This window comes from Bison bison, unplaced genomic scaffold (genome assembly GCF_000754665.1).
Source record: "Bison bison bison isolate TAMUID 2011002044 unplaced genomic scaffold, Bison_UMD1.0 scf7180017864213, whole genome shotgun sequence".
In the NCBI taxonomy this organism is placed as follows: domain Eukaryota; kingdom Metazoa; phylum Chordata; class Mammalia; order Artiodactyla; family Bovidae; genus Bison; species Bison bison.
The window spans coordinates 11,952,144-11,961,792 of NW_011494785.1; the positions used below are offsets into that span (position 1 = coordinate 11,952,144).

The 9,649-nt window shown below is 50.0% G+C and overlaps 1 protein-coding gene across 1 annotated transcript; it reads right to left on the reverse strand.

Annotated features, from left to right (window-relative positions):
- Positions 1-533: 533 nt before the first annotated feature.
- PATL2 (protein associated with topoisomerase II homolog 2 (yeast)) lies at positions 534-9,022 on the reverse strand. Its single transcript, XM_010845242.1, has 13 exons — positions 8,717-9,022; positions 8,022-8,108; positions 7,223-7,365; positions 6,652-6,723; positions 6,294-6,432; positions 4,739-4,859; positions 4,544-4,641; positions 4,280-4,333; positions 4,046-4,179; positions 3,764-3,923; positions 3,132-3,272; positions 2,361-2,458; positions 534-1,489 (listed from the first exon to the last, which is right to left on the reverse strand). The coding sequence occupies exons 1-13, from the start codon at positions 9,020-9,022 to the stop codon at positions 1,312-1,314; spliced, it is 1,731 nt and encodes a 576-aa protein (XP_010843544.1). The 3' UTR covers positions 534-1,311.
- Between the last annotated feature and the right edge of the window lie 627 nt (positions 9,023-9,649).

Genomic DNA, 9,649 nt, shown 5'->3' on the forward strand with positions numbered 1-9,649 from the left:
CAGTTGGAAAATCCAGATTTTTAAAAAAGGGTCACAGATGTGTACCCTGCCTCCTGCTCTCACACATCACCCCCACCCCTTATCTGTATACTTCAGCCACATTTTCCTTCTTTCTTTTCTTCAAACACACCGAGTTCATTCTCACTTTAGGGGCTTTGTGCTCACTAGTGCCTCTGCATGGAACACTCGTCTTTGATTCCAGCCTGACTTTAACCTCTAATTGACAGACCTTCCATTTCACTCCAATTGTGTTTCCCCCACAGTATTTATTACTACTTGGTATCTTCCGTCAGTCCCTGTCCAACCAGAATGTAAACTTCAGAAGAGTAAGGACTTTTCTTTGGTCATCAGCGTTTCTCAACCACCTAAAATGGTACCTGGTTCAAAAAAGGGGCTCCAGTGTTTGTTGATGAGTGAATGACCCCGTTTGTCAAAGTAAACCAAACATTTCATATCTCAAGGGAGATGTTTATATCCAACCCTCTTAGCTCAGCTAGGGCTACTTATAAAAAATGGCAACACCAGAACAGTTTTCAAAGTCAGTCTATTGTTCAACACAACGAGGACTTGTCCCTTACATTAAGGCACTTGTGAAGCTTCACACAAAAGAAAGTGACTTTGATTATACCTCTTAACTTACAAACAAGCTGAAGCACTACATTCTGTTATCTTTTAAATTATACCTCATTTTGCTCTGCCTTTTTAGGCACATAGTTCAGTTTTTTGAGCATGAAAAAAGGTTTTGGGCAAGGTCTGCTGATATATCAAGGCGTACAATTGTCTTCAGACTCTCTGGATCCCTGTGGGCAAAACCTATACACAGCTAGTGTCTGATCACTAAACTTTCCCCATATATAGGCATTCCGGAACAACCTGATCAGTAGATCAAAACAAACCTACTAAAAGAGGGATCAACTCCAAATAACTTCCCTTTAAAGTACTGTATGATGTGATTAGCAGCTCTGTCCAGCAGATGCAAAGTTCTGAGGAAAGATGACTTACTTGTTCTTTGTGCGTTTACATCTTGTTTACATTTGAGTTGTCCCTCAAATACTTGTTGAATGAATAGTTCATCTTCTCAAACTAATTCTTACTCTCAAATATCTTAGTGTGATAAATAATCAAAATTCCTAGGGAAAAAATGGAAAGGTTTGGCTGAAGAAACAGGCCATACAACCCTAACTTGGAGCAGACTGGTTACTCAGTAAGTACCCACGTCTAGAAATACTTCGAAAAGCAAATTATCCTCCATAATCTTGGTTTAAACATAGTAGAGAAGTGGTAGAGCTTAGTCTGGGCTTCAGCCCTGGGCTATGATCTTATTTCCACGGTCACATACTCCATCCTAGCCTCCAGCTTCTGTACCAATTGTTTGTCCACGTGGTGGCAGAACAGGGGAAGAAGGTTGCTGGGGAAGGCCAGGGGTTCTGCCAGTGAGGCTGTGGGCATCTGAGCAATCTCCCAGGCAGTGAGAACCACCATGTCTGTCCTGGAGGGCAGAGAAGAAACACATCGGCATCTTAGTGTTTATGTGGGAAATAGACTCAGGGCCCAGGTTTCTTGTTATTTTTGACCACCACTTACCACCCTCTGCACCTACAGCAATTAAGATAGAGCGTTTGTCTGTTTGGTATGTGCCAGGCAATGCTTAGTGCTTTACACATCTTCTGTCTTGCTTAATCTTCAGGTCTCTAACTGGTTAGTACCATCATCCTTCGATCCCTAGTTTATAGGGGAGGAACGGGCTAAAGAAAGTGAAATAATGTGCCCCCATGTTATGCTGCTGGTAAGTGACAGAAGCAGAATTCACACCTAGGTCTGCTAAACTCTAAGGCTTGTCTCTATTCTTGCCTGGAGAATCCCATGAATGGAGGAGCCTGGTGGGCTACAGTCCACAGGGTCGCAAAGAGTCAGACACGACTGAGCGACTGCACTATATATTGCCTCCCATGGGGGACAGCTCTCTAGGCATTACAGAAAAAAAAAAAAAAGGCAAAACAGCTACAACTCTGCTAGTCGCCTCTTCTCTGTCTAACTTCCTCCCTGGTGCTTGATTAAACCACTCAGGAAACAGCTAATCTGGTTTAGCCTACATATCCCAGGGGGGTTCCCAGGTGGCACTAGCAATAAAGAACCTGCCTGCCAATGCAGGAGATGCAGGTTTGATCCCTGGGTTGGGAAGATCCCCTGGAGGAGGGCACGGCAACCCACTCCAGCAGTCTTGCCTAAACAATCTTATGGATAGAGGAGTCTGGCAGGATACAGTCTATAGGGTCACAAAGAGTTGGACACAACTGAAGCAACTTAGCACACATCCCAGTGGTACTGAAATAGTATTTACAAGGTTTTTATGATCTTACCAAGCTGAATGGTCACTGCTGGGCTCCTTGAGGGAAGAATTCAGTGATACCAGCTGCTCCCCATGACTTAGCAGTGCATAGAGCAAAGATATGCCAAACTGCAAGTGATAAAGTGTCAAAGTGTCCAGGGTAAAAATGAGTTTACCATAGGCACCCAGTGCTTCCCTGGCTCTGTTGTTTCCCAACTAAAAGGGTAAGTTCATAGGTACAGATGGAGTCCAACACCCACAACCCATCAAGTTTTACCCAGGCTGGCCAAGAAACTCTGAGCTCTTTCCAAGGAAATCACTGCTCTGAACTGTCCAAAAGATTCCTCTGGGAAGCTGATGATGAAATACACAGTTGTGGTCTCTACCCTGAGGAGTCAGAGACTGTAGGTTGGGAATGGACCCAGGAATTTGATATGGGTAGGATGTGGAGCCCATTTTAAGAGGCACTGCATGAGGCAAAGATCTTCAGAAGGGGTTCACAGGATAATCCACTAGAATATTAGAAGATATGAGATCTTTCACATATAGATCTCACCTTGTATTTATTATGCACCTAATTTAAGTATAGTGTTCCATTTATATGATTTATAAACACACAGGTGGTAGAGTTCAGAATATTTTTTGTAGTAAAAGGATTCACTATCAAAAATGTTTGGTGACTTCTGATCCAGAGGCACCATCATCATCTGGAGCTTGTTAAAAAAGTAACCCCACCCTGGGTCCATTCCAGTTAGCACCTGGAGCCTCCTGTGGAGAGACCGAAGCCTCCCACACGTGTTACCTGATTCTGAAGCACCATGGTGATTGGCCGCTCAGAGGAGCCAGGTGGTAGCCGAATGAGTCCCTGAAGTCCTTGGAGGAGTTCACGGAACGTCAAGTGCCTGATACATTTGCTCAGAGGTTGAAATAACATTTTCAGGGCCTGCAGAAAGATCATAAAGGGCCTCTCCGACTCCTTGACAACTTCACCTCCAGGCTCTTTCTTGCCAACCTGCTTCTAGCCCCTTCTGGTCAGCTCAGACCTACCAGGCCTATCACCACTTAAGTGCCTTCATCCCTAGCGGCGACCCCTCAACACCACTTGTCCTACATGCCTTCCCTAAGCGAAGGAGCCTGGGGCTCGGCACTTATCAGGTGGTCCTCATCTTCTCTAACCGCCAGAGCACATGCACACCTGTGTTACATATGCCCACGGGTTTTCCTTTCTTCACTGTGCCTGAAGATCAAAGATCATCAGCTGTTCCTGTGGCAGTCTTCTATAACCCCCTCCCCTGAGGGTGGCAGGGTGAGTCTCCCTCACCACCCAAAACCTTCTCTGGCTTCTCTGAGGGTGGGGAGTGGAAGGAGGAGAAGGGATAAGCATTGCTAACCCATCCACAAAACCATCCTCTCCTCCACTTCGTGCCACACTACCTGATCGGCCACATCCCTCTTGACCAGAAAGGGCAGGTGGCGGGTGATGGCCAGCAGCAAGCTGACAGCTCGATCCCGGGGCAGGATGGGGAGGAGCCGGGCCACCAGGGCTTTCCCCTTCCCCACGGACAGCGCCTGAAGGAAGCCGTCATCCGTCGCCCTGCAGGGACACAGGCGAACATCGCAGGGCTCCGCTAGAGTAGAGGGCCGGTGTTAGAAGGGAGGGGCCGAAGCTAAACTACTGTCTGCTCCTGGGAAGGGGTGTGACCGTCCCACACTCACTCCAGATTATTCTGCCCCTGGGCCTTTAAGGCCTGGAAGAGCTTCTCAACCCGGCTGCTCCGCTGCTCAGAGTCACGGGGCTGCGCAGGCGCATCCTGCTGGCCATCCTCTATCTCCAGCAACTGAAGGAACATCTGGGAGCGTGAGGGTGGGGAGAGAGGGCGAAGGGGCCAGTGTGAGCATATCCTGTTCTCAGCGGAGGCAAGGAACTCACTGCTAAGGCTGAGGTCTCACCTTCTCAATCCGGTACAGCACCCACAGCCTCTGACTGCTTGCAGCTGCTGTCTCCTAGAGAAAGAGTCCCTGGCTGTCAGCCACAACTCCAACAGCAGCAGCCCACGCCTAGCCAGGCCAGGACGTGAGCTGTAAAGACTAAATCTCAAAGCCTGATCACTCCCCTTTCTCTTAGCTCACAATCTGAACTCAAGGATGACAGTGCTCCAGACCTTTCTCCAAAACACAGGGAGAGAAAAAGGCTGTAGGAAGATAAATTCCTACCTGCTCTTGAGTTCCGTGGGGCACAGCATCGATAGCTCGGCGAGGGGTAAAACACGTCGATACAGCTACCTGGCCCAGGGAACCCTCGATTCGAACCACTGTGTGGAAGGAGTCAGAAAGGCACGTGCCCCTCTGCTTTCCACCTGGGTCCAGCCAGATGTCCGTCCCAACCCAGCAGGTCAGCCCCGGTCCTACCTGATTCATAAGCCTCCGCCTTCTGAATGTAAGGTGTGACCAGCTTGAGAGACTCAAATCTGCTTCTTTGCCCAAGCAGCTCTTCATCTGCCTGCTTCTTCTCTAGTTTCTGATAATATTCCTGAGAGTTCACGAATTAGTCAAATGTATACTCGTTGGTTAAACGTAAGAGTTAGGGTTCTCCAGTGCAAGCTCTTAGTACACCCTTGTCTATAGCATTCATTCCAGAAATGCTCCTGGGATGTAAGGCTCTTCTAGAGCCACAATAAAACATCTTCAGCACCCTAAGCCCCATGCCACCTGATCTGGGGCCCCCATCCTAAGGACTTGAAGAGCTAGGATGTAAAGGCAGAGAAGCAAAGCGGAGAGCCCAGAAGTAAAATGTGTCCCAGGGTCTGCAGGCTTCCTTCACTCCTTATTCTAAGTTATATGCGGTCGCCCCATCCTCCCCTCTCCCCATTTTAATTTGATGGTCCTACCTGTTCTGTCCCAAATCAGCATTCTCTGATGGCATGACAAACCACCTCTCTCCACTGAAGGACAGAGAGGACACTGCTGTCAACTGGCCTCTCAGCCAGTTCTACTCTTGTGTGGGCTGGCATAGCAGCTCTACTATCTGTGAAATCCAGAACTAAAATAAAGCCACTGACTGAGTTAAACAAAGGTTTGAAAAAGCTCCTTCATTGAGAAACAATGTCTAAAAGTCAAGAGTGTAAGATGATCACATTCAAATGATCCTGGCAGAAGGTAGAGGGGTTTTTAAGCATGGTGGGAAGAAAGGAGGAATCTAACATCAATAGGAAGGAGATAAAGGTGGGAACCTTGCTAGTGGTCTCAGGTGGTTGAAGAGAAAGTGATATAAAACTTAGACAAATCCAGAAAGTGAAAGTACTCAGTCATATCCGACTTTTTGTGACCCCATGGACTGTAGCCCACCAGGCTCCTCTGTCCATGAAATTCTCCAGGCAAGAATACTGGAGTGGGTAGCCATTTACTTCTCCATGGGATCTTCCCAACACTGGTATCGAACCCAGGTCTCCTGCACTGCAGGCAGATTCTTTACTGTCCGAGCCAAAGGGAAGCCCAGACAACCCAGAACTCATGGACAAAGGGTAGACAGGAAGAAGACAGAAAGGAGTCAAAAAACCTGCCACATTTGTTCAAGAAATTGAATTCCATTACCTATAAAAGTTTCTTGATTTAGATCTTAAAAAAATGTAAAAGGTAAGTAGACGAATGTTTATAACAAGTCATTTCTAAGAGAAACCAATGTGTATGAAAGATGAGAATGTTATTTTCAGACTGATTAGGAGAAATTCTTGTCAAAGGATGGAGACAAAAATCTCAGAGTGTTTAAGGAATCACAAATAATCCCCTGCAGCTGAAATTTAGGAGAAAGGGAAGGAGTTTGGATGTCAAGTATAGAAATATGACCCCATCCTTTCACAGTCGTCCCTCCCACGAGAAGGGACGTGGCGACTGTGAGCTGAAGGAAGGCTCTCAGGGCTATGGAGTCAGGCCATTTGGCTCCAAGGTCAGAGGCGCTGGGACTCACCTGGTAGTAATAGTCATCGAGGCGGGGGTTCTCACTCTGCAGCTGAACCATCTGCACTCTTACCACCCAGTCCTTCTCCTTCTGTGTCATGAGGTTAGCATAGGAGTCTGGCTGCTGGGGCCACTTCTTGGCTGGGGGACTTCAAGCCAGGAGGAGGGCTCTTTAGACCTACACCTCCCTGACCCCTCCTACCTCAACCCCACCTGCCTACCCCATCCCCAGAGAACTCCCCAAGGAGTAGACAGCCTGGAGCTGGATATCAGGGGACTGTGGGGGCTTGGGGGGCGGTGCCTTGCCGCAAGGGAAGACCCAGCATGCAGGGTGTTCCACTCAATCCTGCTCCTCCTCTAGGCTTTACCTTCGTGGTCGACCCTGCTGTTGCTGCTGCTTCAAGATCCGCTGGTGCTGAGGGTGGAGCTGGGTCAGATGACTGGGGAGACTTAGAAAGAAACGTGGGCTGGGTGGGAGCAAGCTCTTAGCATCCTCCCCCTTTCTTTTAGCCTCTGGGAACCTCAGCTGGACAGCTATGGGACCTGACCTGCTCAGGACCCTACCCAACGTCGGCCACATGAAGCATCACTATCCTAGCTCAGCAGGGTTCACATCCCCTCCAAGATGTATATCCCTGAGATGGGGCTGCAGGAAATCCCGACACGATAGAAAACCATTTGGCCTGGCTATCAGGACTTCTGAGTCCTAGGCTCAGTACTCCTGGGCCAGCTGACCTCAGATAGTGCTGGACTTCCATCTCCTCATCTGTGAGGGAAGGGACTGCATGTCACCTCATACGTCTCTTAGTGAGTTTCTCTAAGTATTTTTCTGTGGCAGCTGGTAGACGGGCAGCCATGCCTCCTCAGCTACTACCTCCCATCTTCTGGAGGTAACCCAGCCTGTCTGGACCCCAGGGGAGGGGCGCCCTGATCTAGCACCTGAGCCTCAGGGGCCACGAGGTGGGCGGGCTGCAGAGGAGCGATGGGTCTGGCGCAGGCAGTTGAGGTCCAAAGTGGCGGGCTGCAGAGCCGGCGCTGGGGAGGGAGGGTCGGAACGGAAGGGGAGCCAGGTGGTCCAGGGTCTGCGAGAGGAATTTCAGGGTCTGAGAGAAGCACGTCTCCACCAACAGATCCTGCCTTTGCTGCTGATTGCCTTTCTGCCCTAGGGTCTCACCTGCCTTTGCCTTGAAGAACCTCACCCAACATCTGCCACATAGGGGCCCCTCCAGCCAGTCATGAGGACACCAGACTGTGGGCTCCCTTGTTTCCAGCAGGTTTGTCACCCGCTAGGGAGTAACTCTTGGCCCCTGACAATGTGGGAGCCTGTGCTTTTTCCTCTGCATGTGGGTCAACTCCCCTTCTTTTCCCCCTCTGAGTGTCGTCAGACCTTGTCTTCAGCCCTTCTCAGCCTACAGTTCCCTTCTCTTCTCCCTGCTGGATTTCTGGCAGCCCCTCCAGTCCGGGTCATGTGCTCTTTCTAGCACGAGGCTCAGTGCTATTTATGTTCTGTAAGCTGGAATTGTTTGCCCTTTTTCTAGGAAGGCCAGCTGTCGCAGGACCCGCTCTGTCCTTTACCAAGCTTCTCTGAACAACAGGCGTCCCCCTGTCCATACCCTTACCTCACTTTGCTGCATCCCCAGAGCAAGGTCAAGAGCAGAGTGTAATGTTAAGAAAGGGGACCCTCCAAACACTGCTTCTCTGTACCCTGTCTTTTTCTCACAGCATGGAGACTGGAGACACTCATCTGCCACGGAAAGTGCAAGGAGGCAGGGGGCATCCCTGGAACACCAGGGGCCGTGATTCCAGGGGAGCTGAGAAGACCTTTCTGGAATGGGAGGGAGAAAAACTCAGGTAGAAATGAGCCCCTGTGATAACATCTACATTCACCAGTGTTAATGGGGGAGGTGAGCAGCAGGACCAACAATTTCCAGTACCCAGGATACAGGCAGCCTGGCCCTCCCTCAATTTCAGTCAGTAGGGTCAGGACCCCCTCTCCTTCCACCAAAGGGAAGCCAGCGGGCATCTGAGGAGTTAAGCTGAAGCAGGGTCTGAGTAACTTCATTTCTGCACGGGAACCCCTTGTGCCTCCCCACGTGCTGATGGAATCCAAGGGACTGCAAAGACCCGGGGCCCAAGGTCAAAGATGACTCATTTCATCAGCTGGAATGAAAACGACTCATTTCAGGAGCAGAGCCAGCATCCCTGGGTGGCTGACACAGCCCTGCTGGACCTGCATTCAAGGTGAGGGCAGCATCAGAAACTAAGCGGGAGACAGACAGAAGGAGGGAAGGAAGGTGAGAGTCTACTGGGGTTCAAGCCTGAAATAGAAAGTGTTCACCCACCTAGAGAGGGGTGAAGAGAAGAGAGATGTGGCGCAACAGCCTGTGCGACGCAGACGGCTCGGGACAACCCCACACCCTCCTGCCGCGGCACCTGGCTGTTGTGGACAGCGCTCTGGACAGCTGGGTCCCCCAGATCATTCTCCTCCTCCTCCTCCTCCGCTTCCTCCTCCTCCATGTCTGGTGCTAAATCTGGATCCAGTTCCTCTTCCTCCAATTGAGAGGCAGACACCAGCTCTTCCTCCAGAGCCAAGGGGACATGGGACTTGCCTGAGCCTTGGTCTAAGCGGGAGCCTGTGGAGGAAGTAGAAACAGGCTCAGCTGCGAAGCGCCCGGCCGAGAGAGGATGCTTCTCTTGGCACTTCTGCTCACGTGCCATCTCCAGCACATCTTCAAACATTGCCTCTTGCTGTATGAGTTCAACCCAGCCTCACTATCCCAGGACGCCCCTAGCCACCCCTGACTGCAGCAAATAGGACCTGGCAGGTACCAATCGCCTTCACCTTCCTCAGCCCCTCTTGCATGGCCTCATTAATACCACCACAGGCTTTTCCACCTGCTCATCCCCCTGACAGCCTTTTCTGTGCCTCTTTAATCAACCAAGTTCCAGCTGCCCTGACTCATGGCAATTTAACCCTCATGTGCCAGAGACTTCACATGTATGTTCATGTATCGCTCACAACAATACAAGGCTGGTGTTGATCATTTCTCTCTGAAGGTGAGGAAAATAGACCCATAAACGTGATTTCAGTCACCCTCATGATGTGGCAGTAGGTCAGAGAACTTGGGGATTACTCACAGCAGTTTGACTCAAACCCATGTCTATCCACTGAACCACATCACCAAGCCGCTGAACTCCTGGGACTTTTATCAGATACCACAGACCACTTGGTGATATTACCCTGGAGGCATTTTATCTTTTCGGGCTGGCAGACTTGCTCCAAGGCTGTTTCCTCTGGCGAGAGAGCATTGTTAGCCTCTGGAAGGTAAACCTGGAGCAGGGAAGAGACCCAGAAACCCCTGTCCT